The sequence below is a fragment of the Gouania willdenowi genome, chromosome 17, assembly GCF_900634775.1.
Source record: "Gouania willdenowi chromosome 17, fGouWil2.1, whole genome shotgun sequence".
In the NCBI taxonomy this organism is placed as follows: domain Eukaryota; kingdom Metazoa; phylum Chordata; class Actinopteri; order Blenniiformes; family Gobiesocidae; genus Gouania; species Gouania willdenowi.
Genome location: NC_041060.1, coordinates 22,243,146 through 22,259,852, shown reverse-complemented (window position 1 = coordinate 22,259,852; position 16,707 = coordinate 22,243,146). Strand labels below are relative to the sequence as shown.

The window sequence follows — 16,707 nt, the reverse complement described above, 5'->3', positions numbered from 1 at the left end:
GAAATAATTTTTAAATACATATAGCGGGTTTATTTGTTTATTTTTTAACTGAAAGAGAGGTTCCCACCCCCGGCCTTTAGAGGGCGCTGGTGGGGGTAAACGCTACTAAACGCCACCAATCAAATTATTAGGAGGAAGTTTAGCAGTTAGCACTAGTTAGCTTATCGTTTTGTCGTTTAAAGGGACATTTCGTTGAAGAATGGCAGATCTGACGATAACCGTGACAGTCACACACGGTAAGAATGCTGTTTTGTGTTATTTGACGGTTTACCGATGGACAGCAACACAAGTGGACTGTTTATAAAGCGACGAAGTTAGCAGGAACATGCTAAGCTAACGTAGCTGCTATCTGACATACATTAGGATGTTTTCTGTGGTTGTCTACAAGCATATTTGAACATTTTGATTTTTTTTAGGGTGTTTGTGTGGCCCACTTTACTCAAAAACATCTTTTAATATTTTTTATTATTATTTTTTATTTTTTAATTAATAACCTTTCTCAAACATGAATTACCAATATTAACTATTATTCAGATTCTTATTTGTTTTTGTTTTTCTGGACAAGTTTCAATCAACTATGTTTAAAGTGATTCAAGTCGACTAAATTGGATACATTGAATAATAGATTATTGTTTGTATTACGTTCCGTTTACACTCTATACACACTTTGAAATTATGAATTTTTGAGCTCTATGTTTGTTATGCTTCCTTCTGTTTCTAGGCAGATTTCACAGTTTCCTTGGAAGGAAATCTTAAAAAGATGCATTTAGTTTTTCCCTCTCCCCTTTTAGGGTCAAATAAGCACAGCATCACAGTAACAGGTCAGGATGAGAGCAAAGGACCGACAGTGAAAGACCTGAGTGAAAGCCTCACTCAGGCTACTGGAGTCCCAGCAGCTCTGCAGAAGATCATCTTTAAAGGTAGGACAGGACACACCAACACATGGATACAGGTGGATCAATGCGTGCCACGCACCTGTTTCAACTCTTCTGATATGTTTTTAATGTCATTATCTTCCAAAGCAGGGGTGTCAAACTCATTTCAGTTCAGGGGCCAAATATGGAGCAGTTTGATCTGAATTGGGCCACAGATTTTATGCAGGAAAACAAGTCATTTCAACATTATTGCATCCTAGTTTGAGCTTACACGAAATCCAAAATATGTTGGAAAATGACTATAACCTAAAAATAAGTGATAGATATCAATCTCAACAGGATCTTCACTTTAAATTTCCCAGATTTTGTGACTAATTTCTATTGAATTAATGGAAATATGTTGTCTTTTGAGGAAATTTTCTTGAATTTTGTAAGAATTTTGAGTTTTTTCAACAGTTTAACATTAAAAATGACTGCAATCGTGCGATATATAAGCACCTGAAAAACTGTGGGCCCCTGCAAATATTATTGAATTTTATTTACACAATGATTCATATTTTCTCTGTCATTGTTACTTTCTCCTTCGGGCCAGAATTGGATGCTCCATATTTGGCCACCGGACCTTGGGTTTGACACTGGTGTTCTAAAGTAAACATGAAAATAGTTTCCTTAACCACAACTTACAAGAAGACAATCACTCTTTTGGCCCTTATTGAGACACTTAAAATGTGTACTGAGATTTTATTTTATGAGTATCTGGATTAAAAATTAAGTCTGGAGGAATTTTTGTGTTTTTATTTCCCTTATTTGCTTAATTTCTTATGTCATTTTGTGTGTCTTTGTTGATTTGCATGTTGTTCTGTTATTTATGTGTATGTTTTATATGTCCTCTTGTGTATTTTTAAGAAAAAAGTGATTTCGATTTTTTTTAGTTGTCTGTTGTATATTTTTCATTTTGAGTCATTTTGTGTATTTTTGGAGTCATTTCCTGCGTTATTTTGGGTCCGCACAAAATTAGTCTTAGGGCTGTCAGTTTTTTGTTTTTTTTAATTTGTTTGTTTGCACATACAAAATATTAAACATTTATTACATAACTGTGCTGGTAGAGATAAGAAACATACAGTATACAAAGCAACACATGAAGGTTAATTAAAGTTTTGCAATACTGCAGGTGAACATCCCTGCCACGCCTTGTTGAATAATTGTGAAAATCTGAAGAATATTTAAAGAAATTACAGAAGACATGTCTATTTTAGATGAACTAACTCTTGTTGATACGTGTTGGAGCTCAGAAATGTCTCTTAGAATGACAAATGAAGTTGAGTTGTGTAGCGTTCTGTTCACATTTGCTCCACGTTTGTTGTTCCATTGCAGGGAAGTCACTTAAGGACATGGAGGAGAGTCTCGCCAGCTTTGGAGTCAAAGAAGGCTGCAAGCTGATGATGATCGGAAAGCGGGTACAGCCTTGGCCTTTGTGTCTCTGAGGTGTGTGTGTGTGTGTTTATAGAGTGACTGTGTGTGTGTTCTAACAGAACAGTCCAGAGGAGGAGGCTGAACTCAGGAAGCTCAAAGACATCGAGAAGTGCGTGGAGAAGGCAGCCACCAAGCTGGAGAAGGTGGACGGAGAGCTGAAGGGTTTGAAGAACGTGGGTTTGTGAACTGCAGAGTGTGTGTGTGTGTGTCGGTTGTGTTGTCACGTGTCACCTTTTCCTCACACCAGGGTTTCCTGGCTAAGGACCTGCAGGTGGAGGCTCTGGATAAACTGGACAACAGAGTGAAAGCAGCAGCAGAGCAGTTCATCAAGATCCTAGAGCAGATAGACGCCATGGTAACCACGTCAACTTATCTCTCACACATCATTCACTTATTAATAAGAATATACACAGAGGTGGGTGGGAATGTTTGACTATTCACTTTTACTCTGTTAAAATTGGCTTAGTTTTGCTTTTTTAAGATGAATCAAACAAAGCAATGTGCTGGTTTTTGGTGCTATAACTGGGATCATTCAGTGTTGACAGGATTTTTTAGGATATACCAGCGAAGGCAAAGCAAGTCAGTAGCTGTGTTTCCATCACCCTTAGAAATGCACAAAATCTGAACAGCACAATAAAAACTGGTAATGGAAACACCTGAATTTTGTTTGAAAAAACACCCAAATCGCTAAAGTTTTTACTCTTTGATGGAGGTATTTCATATATATGAAATATTCGTATATTGAAATGTATTGGAAAAGCGCTATGGAGACACTTTTTATGCATTTGCACATCACATGATGCGACGTACCTGATCACATGACCACTTCTCTCAGAGAAAACATGGCACGGTACGTGTGGACAGAAAAGGAGACTGGGACATTTCTTATTATTATACTTAAAAATGATTACTGGCATATTAGACGTGAAAACAACAAAGGTATGCGGAGTGTTACGAGGTTTCAATGGAAACGCATTCAAAGCACAATTACACTTGGCCGAAACTTTAGAAATATTGCTTTTTGCGAAAAACTAATAGAAACAGCATCCCATCCCATCATCTGTTGACTCAGCAATAAAATACCTGGGGCATTGACACCAGGGATCCTTTATTATGCTAATGAGTCACACTGTAGGATAATGAACCCCAACTAGTCAGTTTCAGAAGTGAAGAAGACTTTTGCAAATTCACAAGATTATTAAAAATGAGATGGTAATATTTTCACGGCATTTTTGTTTGACTGTTTGTTAGCAGGATTATGTCAAAAGTACAGATTTTGACAAAATTTTAACCATTTTACATCATGAGATGTTGTTTAAACGCTGTGAGCAGTTGAGGCTGATTAAAGCTGCTGCTGTGCTCATGGAGCACAGCAGCGCTACACGAGAAACGGACAGTTTTACAGACAAGTTAAAGTTGCGCGGCCACTGGTGGCTCTGATTTAGGAGTCAGTGATGGTTTATGTAGTTTTAAACGGCCAGAGTGAGAAGGACATTTCCGCATACAAAAACGTCCTTTCCTTGAACGGTGACGGCGTTTCAACCCCATTCTGTCCATTTCCGCGTTCAACAGTAGATTCTGTTTTCATTGTTGGATTCCATGTTTCCATTAACGTGGATTTTCTAGGGCCCTGGTGTAGTTGTTAGCGCACTCAGAGACTCGCTGTAGCACATACAAGCTTGTGTTCTGTAACCTAACCCTCTCTGATTGGCCGGCAGCCCAGGAAGGCGGTTCTCGGCAATTCAGTTTGGTGAACATATATAACGCTTAAATGATGGAGACGGAAGAAAAAACCTCAAACATCTGAGGTTACGTTATCGCAGTAGTGAAAACCTTTAAACCGATGCGATTAAGGTTTATCGTTCAGCCTTACGTTTAAATATATGAAAACAATAGTTATCACTACAGATTTCACAACAAACCTAAATGTCCCTGACGTCCCACCTGATCGGAAGTGAAAAAGTTGTATCGGGACGTCCCTACAAATCACCACGTTGGATTTGTTCAGAAGTGATCGCGACCGTATTCTGACTCAGTCCGACTCGTTGTGACTGCTTTGCGGTAGTTTACGGTAAGAATGGATGAAGCGGTGTATCAGTCTGGTTCCAGTAAAAAGTGACCATAAAAAGCTGTAAATGGACTAATATGTAGACGTGGGGCAGTGAGGAGGGGACTTGATGTAGTAAAGGAAACTTATCAGTTGAAACAGACATTTCTGTGAAACTTGAGTACAGCAGCCCGCCTACCTGCCCGTTCTGATTGGCCGAGTTGTCTGAAGGGCACCTTCATCAGCCAATAGGGTGCGGTCTATGTTAAGCTGTGGCATTTGTGGATTTTTCTCATAAAGTTGCTAAAATATTGTAATGTGGCCAATAAAACGATGCGTTTTATTGTCCGGAAATTACAGTAGTTGTAAGTTGTGATGATTGAGTGTAGCTCAGTAATATCTTATTGGTAGGTAATAATCAGCTGCTTTTCTTTCTTCAGAGTGTCCCAGAAAACTTCACAGACTGCAGGATGAAGAAAAAGGGGCTAGTAAAGACCGTACAGGTGAGTCTGTTTACATCCATCCAAAACCAGAAACACTGAGGAAACTGTTTGTATTCTGGCAGGACTTCCTGAACCAGTGCGACAAGATTGAAGCCTCCATATCTCACCACCTGTGGAAGATCCAGTCCAAAAACCTGGCCCTGGCGGAGTAATCTGTCCTCTTCATGTGCTTTACGTTGCTCTGTGAGCAACAGCAGACCCTGCTTTATTTATTCATGGTTTGAAGTGGGAACAGATGCTGGGTTGACTGGGGCTTCACTGGTACCACAGGTGGAGAATACCAGCAGCTGGCTGCAACAAGATCTTTCTCAATCCCAGTTGTTTGTGCACCATGTGGTCAAACGTTTGTAGACACCCTCACATTGCACCCATTGTTTTTAAAGGTTCAGTAACCTTTACAGGTGGGCATGAATTCAAACCAGATGAACGGAAAGTTTACACTCAAATGATTTACTTTAATTTTATCTTTGGTTTGAAAAGAAAACATTGTGATGACTCTGCCCATTAAAGTAGGAAATTAAATAGTCACTCTGAAGGAGATGTTCATTAATTCCCAGACCTCACTGGGTCATTTGGATTATTAGAAAATTCTTGTCTAATGAAAAGACTGAGCTGGAGCTGAGGGGTTCAGTCCTGGTCCTGGAGGGCTGCATCTCTGCATGTTGATAATGCACCAGTTGCAATGCAGTAGGCTGTGCATCAAACACATGCAGTCTGCACTGCTCTGATGTGTTTGGATGAGTCAGTGCATCATGATTTACTGCCTCTTCTTTAGTCGTCTTTCAGTGTTCATTTTAATGTTTGAGAAAATTACTTTTATGTAAATACAATGTGTTTAAAGGACAAATCTGTTTAAGTGACTGATTTATAGGATTAATGTGCAAACATTTAATGTTAGCCAGTTAATTTGTTTCTAATCAATTTTTGAATTTACACAATTTTTAATGCAAGAGAATAGTTTACTACTAAAGCACAGGAGTCTCATTCTTAACTCGTAGGTCAGGAAGCATTTTTTTTTGAGACTCAAACATTTGCTTGGACTTAATATTTAATGCTGCAAATAACATTTTATTTCTCAAACTTTTTCTTCATTATATGCATTTGTAACCTTTAAAAGGCTTTTAGACGAACCTTTTCAACTACTGCACAACTGCTTTGATAGTGCATTTTCAGGGTATAATCGAGATTCCTTAACTATTAGGACTCTTTGGGTCTCAACACAAACTTTTTAAATGTTGCCTTCGTCATACTCTTGCATTATTTCAGGTTAAAACTGTACTGACGGTAAGTATAAGAAAGGTTGGGCTGTGTTTGCGTGCAAAAGCCATACCAGTTAAGAACCACTGCTCAAAGATAACTTCATATCTGTCCCTAGAGTTGTTGGCTAACTATAATACGTGTAGTAAGAAGACGCAGATAAAACTGGATCTTTTTTTCCTCCCTGCTTAGAGATGTGGATCTGAAATCTAAGGATTCCAAACAACTTTAGTACAAAGGCAGTGGTTCAACTGTTGGGTTGTGACTAAAGCTAGTAAAAAAACCTTCACAATTTTATTCCAGTCATTTATGTAAGCAGTGATATCAAATCATGTTAATTTCCCACTGAATATACGTAAACTGTAACATGAAGTTAAGGAAAAGTTTCAAAGTGGTGATTTGATAAGAAACAAAGCCATAATCCTTCCTGAACAAGTTTAATCTCAAACATTTAAATATGCTACAAAAGTCAGAATTCTCATCTTGTGTCAGTGAGTTTCCCATGTGATCCATTCGTGTCCTGTCTCATGCTCGTGAATATTCAGTGCAACAAGAAATGTGCAAAACATGAAAGTGGACCGGTGACGGTCCAGGAAGCAGCGTGAATAAATGACCTTCAGTGCATAAAACCACAGTGAAGCTCCGTGAACATACGTGTAAAGTGCAGTGGAAACTGGCCCCGGCTCACTAATCGTCCTTATCCTTGGCGCCGTGCTTGAGAATGCGTGTGAATGCTACATAGTTGAAGTTTCCTTTCTTGTCGATGGGCGCTTCACGGAAAAGCTCATCCACCTCTTCATCGTTAAACCTGTCGCCCATTGTGGTGAGCAACTCACGCAGATATTCCTCCTGAATCATACCTGTTGGGAGAAATGCAATTATTTCATAAAAATGATTGCTATTCCAGTTTTGTGATGTCAAAAATTAATATGTAGTTAACATTAGATAGTATGGAAAGATTGAGTACATAAATACCCAGATGTAAACTATAGTGGTACATTTTTGGAAGTATGCACGCACTGTAGCTGTTGCCACTCAATGTTCTTGAAGCCCAATATGGTGTTTACATCATTTGAAGCCAGAGTCGGCGCAGTAGGGTCCGGTGGGACAGGCCCTGGTAACATGTCCTGCCCATTTAGCGTACTGTCCTGATGATTTACACAGCCCAGCTACGCTAAGAACAAGTATCTTTCCCTCTGGAAATTTTACTAACTACCTAGTTAAATGGCATCTCAGCTTTCCTTCACAACGTAACTGCTATTCACAAAGAGAGCTACGCAAGATCCGTGGCTGTCAATTATCATATATGACGCAAAATCCCCTTTTTCAACCTCAGCTTATTTAAAACAAACTTCACAGAAAAATGAGCACTTGAACACAATGTAGAGTGATAATAACTAAATCACAGCAGAGTTTAGGTTTGTAAAAAAAAAAAAAGAAAAATCATGTGTTGAGTATTATAACTTTACAGTTTGACCCACATCCCATCCGTTATCAATGAGGAGGCGGGGTTTATGACCTATACAGCAGCCAGTCAGCAGGGGGAGCTCCAAAATAAATGCTTCACTCCACTGGGGACATTGTCCCGTCCTTTTTACAGTCTATAGGTGAGCACACTAGTCATACTCAATTGCCCCACAATGCATTGCGAGCGGAATGTAAAATCACCCTGAGACCAGCTTCAAGCTAAAAATCAAACAGTTTTCAAAATAAACCATCTCTTCTTGTTTTCCATTAGTAAACAGAGCTCGTTTTCAAGTTAACCAGAAGTTTAGTCAGTAGCACAATGGCGGGTCTCTGAAATGTCAGCATGAAATGTGTTTCCGTAAATTTTATGGATTAAATGACCGCATGTTGATATTCTACTTGGTCACTTTTTCACTTAAAATGTTTTCAGAACTTTGAAAGGTGGAGAATTAACAGATTTTTAGCCTCAGTGTGTTTCTGGTTTTTGTCGTAGGTTTGAAATGCATCTTGGGAAACTTAGAAGTAAACTTCCGTTGGAACGGTCATCATCTTAATCATATATAGCAGACAGTATATACTCATTGAGTTTGTAGTACGTTAGTGTGCGCGATTTTGAACACAGACTGGGTCTCTTTAGGACCAAGAGTAACAAACAATAACACAAAGCCAAAGGCCCACAACTGAACAGAAGATGGCAGCAAAACACCTTTAATACACAGAGCTAGCCCAGCAAAAAGTAATGCATTTTTTAAAGATGCAATTATTAACATGGTTCTTTAATATTGCCCAATTAATATTGGTGTGATTAGTCAGTTGAAGATTCTCACACAAATGTAAAAATGTTGTAAAGTTCAATGATTTCTAGATCTTGAGTTATTTTAATGCTAATAAATACAAATGTTCAGTTTCAGATACATGTGACTGGATAATAATTGCATTTGTAGACTCACTACATTCTGCAGGTGGCAATGCACCATGTCTTTAAGAAATTTCTTATTGTTCAAAGTAATTCCAAGAAAAGGAAAAGGTTGGAAATGTCATCCTTCCTAGGTCATTATCCTATGATTTAACTGGTCTAGCCGAGGTCCGGTTTGAGTAAACCTGGTCCCTGAACTAAAAGTGAGTTTCAGACAAAACTCTAAATCTTCCTCATCATCACCTGTGGCTTCCTCATCGAAACAGGCGAATGCGTTCCGGATCACATCCTCGGGATCGGTGCCGTTCAGCTTCTCTCCAAACATGGTCAGAAACATGGTGAAGTTGATTGGTCCGGGGGCCTCGTTCATCATGGCGTCCAAGTACTCCTCTGTGGGATTTTTACCTTAGCAGAAAAACAAGAAGCCTCAACACCACTGAAGGATTGCCTTGGGCCATGTTGAAAAGTGAGATAGTACCCATCCCGTATACCCAATGACGCCAGCATGTCGTGGAGATCCTCTTTGTCGATGAAGCCGTCTCGGTTTTGGTCGATCATGTTGAAAGCCTCCTTAAACTCCTGGATTTGGGACTGATTGAACATGGCAAACACATTGGAGGTGGCGCGCTGAGGGCGCTTCTTGGTGTTCTTTCCCTTGGCTCTCTTACTCGACATGATTACCGTCTGGTGAGTGCAACTCTGCAAAGGCCAGAACGTTTTGAGCTTGGAAAGAATGCCAAAAACCACACGGTCTAGATACAAGAAGACTCTTGTGCTTTGGGTACCTGAAGGATCCACAGTTATAGCATTCGGTTAAGTAATTGAATCAAAAACATAGCCTTCCTCACTGGAATGAAAACACGTTAAATTGTTCCAGAGTTACCTGAAAATATACCGACCACGAGAATCTTGTGGATCTTTGAATAAAACTCCCTGAACTCCATCCCTTTAACATCCCTGTGATGGCGTTTCACTCAGGTGTGCTTTGAGCAATAATAACATAACACCAACTACATTTCCACCAAAGGGAAATGTATTATTATTAATTGGGTTAAAACACTACAGTGATTTAATAAACCAAATGTTTAAGTTTTGCAACAAAATGTCAGTCATTTCATGCAATCTGCAAACTAAGTGGAGGTAGGGGACCCCTGTCAGCCACCAGGTGGCCCCACAAGGCTGCACACATTACCTTTACTAGTGTTCTGGTTAGTGGTTTAAATGGTTTGTCCTTTTTCAGGCTGGTTCAGTGAACTTGTTAATTTAAGGTCACAGAACAGGATGGACACTGTAAATCAACCAAACTTCAAAACAAAAATTACAGATCCACGAGTTGAAGTAGTTGTAATGTAAAGGTTTAGTGCTAGGTTTTTTTTTTTTTTTACATTTGTATCTATTTTTATTAATACAATGTACAATAGGCAACATTGACATAGCAAGAGGCTTTAGTTATGTAAACATACAAACGGCTTATGAGTTATTTACATACAGGTATAAAACTAAATTACAGAATAAGAGAAAATAATTCCACATACAATTTACAGTTCAAATTCAATAAAAAGTCCTTTGTTCTTCACAGCTTTAGAGTTGCTTTATAGTGATTATGTATGAGGATAAAAGTGATTGGAATACTATAAATGTAGGTTTCTGGTTGGAGGTTTCGTGCTATGTATGCATGTTAATTAATGGTCTAATAACATAACTTCGTCCTGTCATTTGTATAGTTATTTGCTGCTTTAGATGCATTTAATCATTAATCTCAGCCTTTTCTCCTGAGTTTGCTGCAGTGTCACAGATCTGAAATAGTTAGGAACCCCTCCCTCAGTTTATTCAGACATCAAACTTCATAATACATTAGTCTCATAGATCATTTGTTGATCGCAAAAAAAATAAACATTTACATCTGTACCAGTTTAGTAAACTGGTAAAACCAAAATCACATTCATGCCAACTTCAATAGGATGAAGTGAAATGTGTTTGATAGAGTTGTAGCATGAAAACATTTTAATCCCACTGTATTCACCTATTATTTATGCTGGTATTTATTTTTTTTATTTTCTTTCTGTCAGCTTTTTTTCTAATCGTGTTATTGCAACAATTGCATTTTCCTTAAGGTGATCAAAAAAAAAGGTATATTCTATTCCTCATTCTTGTCTTGCCTAAATACTGTTACTCCGCATATGTATCTAAAAATAAGCACATCTTTATTTGCATAGTTTTATTTGTTACCCAAAGTTATTCCCATAGAAAGTTGCAGATCAGAGATGACAGCTCATTACCAAAATACTATAATTACAAATACTAACACCTACAATAAGATAAAATGTACATATCTTACTGGTAAAAAAAAATAAAATAATTTCTACAAATCCAGAATTACAAATGCTTGTATTGAAGTAGCAGTCGGGAATAAAAGGTGGTTTATGTATAGATAAAGAGGCCATCTTATTGAATTTTATTCTATTTTCCTCATGAAATTTCACCTCAAGCAATTATTAATAATTCACGTGAAAACGGTGTGTTTTAATGACACGTAATAATGATCATCATTGTATTAAAAATTACATTCACATGGTTGAAAAATATTTCTGTGAATTCAATTGTATCAAATATAATTATTTATAGCGGCTACGTTTCTGCTTCAATGGCGGCAGACACGTGTGTTTTAATGTGTCAATGAAAAATCCCAGTCACCGTGAACGCAGCAGCCATCCTGACCCACAAACCGGTTAGCTTCACGCGCTAATAGCATTTGTTTAGCCTGTCTGTAAATGTTACTCACACAATATACAGCGTAAATGTAGATTAACAGGAGGAAAGATGACATACCTTTAAAATATCCCTTTTTGAGTTTATATTTGTCTCAAACGGACCTGACGAGGCATTCACTGTCTGATGATCAAGGGGAGCCTTCAACGTTTTATCTGCTCCGGCCAAGGATGGACCAATCACAGCGCAGCAGGTAGAGCCGATCTTTCTGGAATGTTCCATCTGACCACCTTCAGATGGGTATGCGGTTGCCAGGTTGGGCGGATTCCCTTAATTAGAATTCCCCAATTAGAACAATACTTAAAATCCCCAACTAATGTATAAATAATATTTATTTACATATAGGCCTAATACGTAACATAACATATGCTTTAGGCCTTGGGGGAGTGGTGGCCTAGTGGTTAAGGACGCTGGGCTTGTAATCGGAGGGTTGCCGGTTCAAGCCTCACCGGGGCCGTCACTGTGGGATGTTGAGCAAGTCCCTTAACCCCGAACTGCTCCCCAGGCGCCGCAAAATGGCTGCCGACTGCTCCTCAGGGATGGGTTAAGTGCAGAAGACAAATTCCAATAATGTACTAACATTACATGGCCAATTAAAGGCGAAAGCCCGATTTAATCTTTAATCTTAATCTTTAATCTTAATTACTATTAGGCTTATATGGTGGTACAAACCAGTATGTTTAGGTATTAATGAAAATTTAATAAAGCTGGGATTTTTGTTAACTTATTGTTTGGATTTTGCCCTTTGGGATTTTGTCATTGATTCCAAAGTGAAAATGTTTGTCATTTATTAATACAGTATGTAGAATGCTGAGTTACAGAAGACACACGTTAAATACAACTTTACAGCATTTACTCTAATACAGTGATTCTCAACTGGTGGGTCGGGACCCAAAAGTGTGTTGCGGACCTGTACTGGGTGTGTCGCGGCCAGCTGGTCAAAAATAAGTACCTCTCAAATTGGACTTGTCTTTTATTTTGAAAGAAACTTTTGACAGACACTGTGAAATGCATGTTACACAGGAAAATAAATATATTTGTGTTTTTAAAAAGATTATATATGTGTGTTTTCAACAGCTATTTTTGAAAAACTAAATTTGGTTGGTTGAATTCTAAAAAAAAAAGTGGGTCGCAATTTAATGAACGTGGCAAAATGTGGGTACCAGTCGTGAAACCAGTTGAGAACCCCTGCTCTAATATATCAAAGGAACGCATCAAAGCACTCAGTCATCAAATTTCAGTTTCATAACCATAACATCAAAAAGGAAAAAAAGGATCAATCCAGCTGGGGGAAAAGTTTAGCTCTGTCTTTCTGGAATGTGGGCATTTGCAAAGTGCTTTTTTTTGCTTTCTACATCATGTAACAGTCACTTTTGAATGTATAACACCCCAAGGTGGCACCTCTTTTATTTTGGTATGTTTATTAGGTCACTCTTCTTCATTTACTTCCTCTTTTTACTTTTAATGTCGTGGACATCGGCCGCGTGTACTCAGACCGACGTGCAATGTGACGAGTGGTGACGCCCTCATATTTCTTTAGAATAAACAAGACCGTGTGGAAATCAAGAAGTCTTGCTCATTTTGCTATCCAGCAGCACACGTCCACGGCAAGATACATCACCACGCGTTACAATCAGTGGTAAATAAGTTCATAACAGGCGTGTAACAAATGTAGCATAAACTTTCTCAATCATGCGCCGCATTTATTCATTAATACCATGTGAATCAACGTGAAAGCACTCCAAGCATCCAGAATAAAGCACTCTGATTAGACAAAGCAACGGAATACGCCACCAGATACATTCCAACTCAACTACCCTATGTGTATGTAGGGAATACTTTTTATTTCTTTGTTGTATATATATATATATATATATATAGATAGATGTCATTCGGACTAGAGAAGCGTGGTCGGATGGTGACCTTGGCAGACAATGAGGACAGTTACAAGTACCTCGAAATCCCACAAGCAAATGGCAACCTCGAAGAGATGACAAGGAAAGCGGCGACGGCCAAATACCGCTAACGAGTAAGGCATGTCCTACAAAGCCAGCTCAATGGGTAGAACAAGTCCCGGGCAATAAACAGCTACGTCCTGTCAGTAATCAGATACCCTGCAGGAATAATAAGCTGGCCAAAGGATGAGATACAGACCACTGATGTTAAGACACGAAAGCTCCTAACCATGCACGGTGGGTTCCACCCCAAATCCAGCACCCTGTGACTGTACGCTAGCCATAAGGAAGGAGGCTGAGGTCTAGTGAGCGTGAGAGCCACTATCCAGGATGAAACATCCAAGATCCATAAGTACATTAAGGACAAGGCTCCAACAGATGACATGCTCAGTGATATATATATATATATATATATATATGTGTTGGGGAGAATGCTTTTAGACTTGTTTTTCAATAGTTTGTAAAGGGAGAGAGACTCTTCCCGTGATTACACATGATTAAACTGGTAAATCGATTTTCCAATTTACTTTTTAAAAATCCCCCTCAGTAAATAATCCGATTTCGATTTTATATTCTTACTTGTGGAAATTAGGGGCATTTGTAGTTTCCATACTTGACCACTAGATAGAAGCAACGATCACATTTCTAACAACCCTGTTAACTACTCACTGGTGGTTGGGCTTTATTTTTCTGACATTACCTCAGTACTATGTGGTCTTATGTTTATAATTGGGTTACTGATAAGTTGTGGTATGCCTGAAGGTTTACTTAAGTATCTATCTCACTTAATTTCACCACCCAGAGTTCCAGGCAAACACCACAGAAGCCCCCACCCACGCTCTGAGTGCAGAAGCAGAAGCAGGCCTCCTTCTCATGGTCTAATTTTAAAGCCACCACAGCCTTAAAAGGTCCTGAGAGTGTCTTGGGCATTCTGCAGAGTGGCAGCATTATTTTTGTTCTGTGGACCTTCGTCCTGTCCACTGGCTCTCACCTGGCTGCTTTGCCTGGATCTGAACTTGCTTTTTCCTCTTTGGGAATAACACCTCACCTCTTTTTTTGTGGATCAGTGGATATTTATTAGTGGTGAGTCTAACACATCTGAGGATATTCTCTGAAATCCTGTTCATGAGGCATATTCATGTCACAGAATGGCAAATGGAAGCTTGTTTCTATGGTTTTAAGATGTTGTGTTCTTGTTGATTGAATTGCATGTGCAATCTAATATTTTTGAATTAACCTAACCTTTAACATAGAAGAGATATGGTTGCTTGGTCCATATAAATTACTTTGTGTCCCTATGTTGCATTGGTAGGAGTTTGTATCTCTTAGCCATATGTTGGTTTTTAGAGCAGATCGACATATACTTACTGCAGTGAGCTGAGGTTATACTGTGTTCTTTTTCTGGTTGGGGTCAAAGAATCAGCTGTTTGGTTTTGCAAATTAAATCAGTATTAATTCTGATTGGATGACATGTTTTCGCCAGTTGATAGTGAAAATCTTAGATTTCCCATTTGGTTTTGGTGAAGTTGGTGCTTGTTCCTTAGGAAGACAAGGTCAAGTTCAAACTGAAATTAGTTTGAGGTTCCACCGAACAGCCTGTCTTATTGAGTTTATTTCATTTTTGTTTTTATTTCTTATTTTCAATTAGGACCAAACAAATCATTGTTAACAAGTATTATGATTTTAATAGAAGTGTATAAAAGGAAATCTCTGATCATGTCATTTAAGTCTGTAAATACTTTTGACAGTATAGCATCCTAAAACTGCTTGTTTTGGGGATATAACTGCATCAAGGCATAGCCTGCATGTTAGGTGTTTTATTTGGGTCTATTTCTATTACTTTTCTTTGATGGTTTTTATACTAAATAATCTTAAAATAATAAAAAGTTAATCATATTTGGTTTTCTGGGATTTTTGAGGGTCTATAAAATGTACTTTTCGCGTGACGTCAGCACTTATTAACGCGCGCCGGCATGTTAGGAGTGGTAATCATTTGCCTGACAACCGCTATTTGCCGCTGATTTTGCTGTCTGGCTGATTTTTATCTTATATTGCCCAAATCCTGGGTAGTATTTGGCTGTCATAACCATGCCTGGCTGAAGAAAAAGATAGTCTTTTACAGAATACTGACAGAAAAAGCCCAGAAATGGAAATTATGGATCCAAGCACTGAGAATAAACGTAGATGGAACTACATGGAGCCCAAAATCAAAGTGGTCGTATGTTTGCAGTAGACATTTCGTTGGTAGGTTGTGTATTTTGGGGATCTAATTTCTCCCTGACTGATTTTATGACATTGATTATGAATTAGCCTACATTTAAATTGTAATTTATTCAGTAATGACTGAAATGTTTATGACTAGTATGTCTAACTTGAAAACAAGCAACGTGAAATTAACAGTAAATATGCAATGCGCTGACTTGTATATGAACTGTAAGTATATTCAATAAACAAATGTGCTTCATATACCCATTTATGTTGTAATTTAGGCTGTATTATTATTATTGTATTATTAGTGGTGCTAGCCTAGCATAGCCACATCGCGTAAATGAGCCAATTATCATGATGACACAGGCCTATATAGACACAAAAACACATACATAAGCCTACCTTAAAGAAAATATATGCATCCAAGCTTTTGTAAGTCCTCATCTTCTCCATTGTGTAGACGCCAGGGCTGTTAATGAGCTACTCGTAACCAACCAGATGTAACTTCCCTTCATATCGGTGCTTGGCCTTTGGCTCTAATCTGCTGAAATATTTGTACAACATTGAGTAAAACCTTTGTGTTGTCCATGGTAAATAGTGTAAATTGCGGGCAAATGTAAACTCCTTATAAAATGGCAAAGGGCGTTGCTAAGGCAAATGTCTCGGATGATGATGTCACCGCGAAAAGGTGTATTGTGAAAAATTATCAGTGGAAATAACTTAAAGCAATGAACCAGGTTTATTTTTAAAAAATAAAATAACCTAGTTTGTTTTATTAATTAATTTGGGAATTGAGTAATTGAAAAGTGAGTTAACCAACTGAATTGTTGCTAAAAGAGCTCCAATTTAAACGCTTCTTTTTAACCTAGCCTAGCCTTGCCTAGCCTAGCCTAGCCTAACCTAACCTAGCCTAGCCTCGTCTAACCTAACCTAACCTAGCCTAACCTAACCTAACCTGACCTAGCCTAACCTAACCTAACCTAGCCTAACCTAACCTAGCCTAGCCTAGCCTAACCTAACCTAACCTAACCTAACCTAACCTGACCTAGCCTAACCTAACCTAACCTAGCCTAGCCTAACCTAACCTAGCCTAACCTAACCTAACCTAACCTAACCTGACCTAGCCTAACCTAACCTAACCTAACCTGACCTAGCCTAGCCTAACCTAACCTAACCTGACCTAGCCTAGCCTAACCTAACCTAACCTAACCTAACCTAACCTAGCCTAACCTAACCT

The 16,707-nt window shown here is 38.5% G+C and overlaps 3 protein-coding genes across 4 annotated transcripts in view; 2 read left to right on the top strand and 1 right to left on the bottom strand.

The window, feature by feature from the left end:
- Window positions 1–100: 100 nt before the first annotated feature.
- bag1 (BCL2 associated athanogene 1) lies at window positions 101–5,745 on the top strand. 2 transcript variants are annotated; one of them, XM_028473139.1, is made up of 7 exons: window positions 101–236; window positions 792–920; window positions 2,250–2,332; window positions 2,408–2,521; window positions 2,596–2,703; window positions 4,836–4,898; window positions 4,961–5,745. In XM_028473139.1, exons 1-7 carry the CDS (start codon window positions 200–202, stop codon window positions 5,048–5,050), a joined length of 624 nt encoding a protein of 207 aa, XP_028328940.1. In that variant the 5' UTR covers window positions 101–199; the 3' UTR covers window positions 5,051–5,745. The 2 variants fall into 2 exon arrangements, with proteins under 2 accessions (XP_028328940.1, XP_028328941.1); XM_028473140.1 differs by having other exon boundaries at window positions 117–236; window positions 722–920.
- Window positions 5,746–6,576: 831 nt separating this feature from the next.
- Window positions 6,577–11,544, bottom strand: LOC114479863 (myosin regulatory light chain 2, smooth muscle minor isoform-like). The gene is made up of 4 exons (XM_028473775.1): window positions 11,368–11,544; window positions 9,030–9,237; window positions 8,782–8,943; window positions 6,577–7,015 (listed from the first exon to the last, which is right to left on the bottom strand). Exons 1-4 carry the CDS (start codon window positions 11,527–11,529, stop codon window positions 6,843–6,845), a joined length of 705 nt encoding a protein of 234 aa, XP_028329576.1. The 5' UTR covers window positions 11,530–11,544; the 3' UTR covers window positions 6,577–6,842.
- A 2,619-nt stretch (window positions 11,545–14,163) lies between these two features.
- The window catches only part of myom1a (myomesin 1a (skelemin)), a 34,976-nt gene continuing 32,432 nt past the window's right edge, over window positions 14,164–16,707 (top strand). Inside the window, exon 1 of the mRNA XM_028473774.1 lies at window positions 14,164–14,345. The gene's annotated coding sequence lies outside the window, so the exon portion shown is untranslated. The remainder of the gene's footprint in view (window positions 14,346–16,707) is intronic.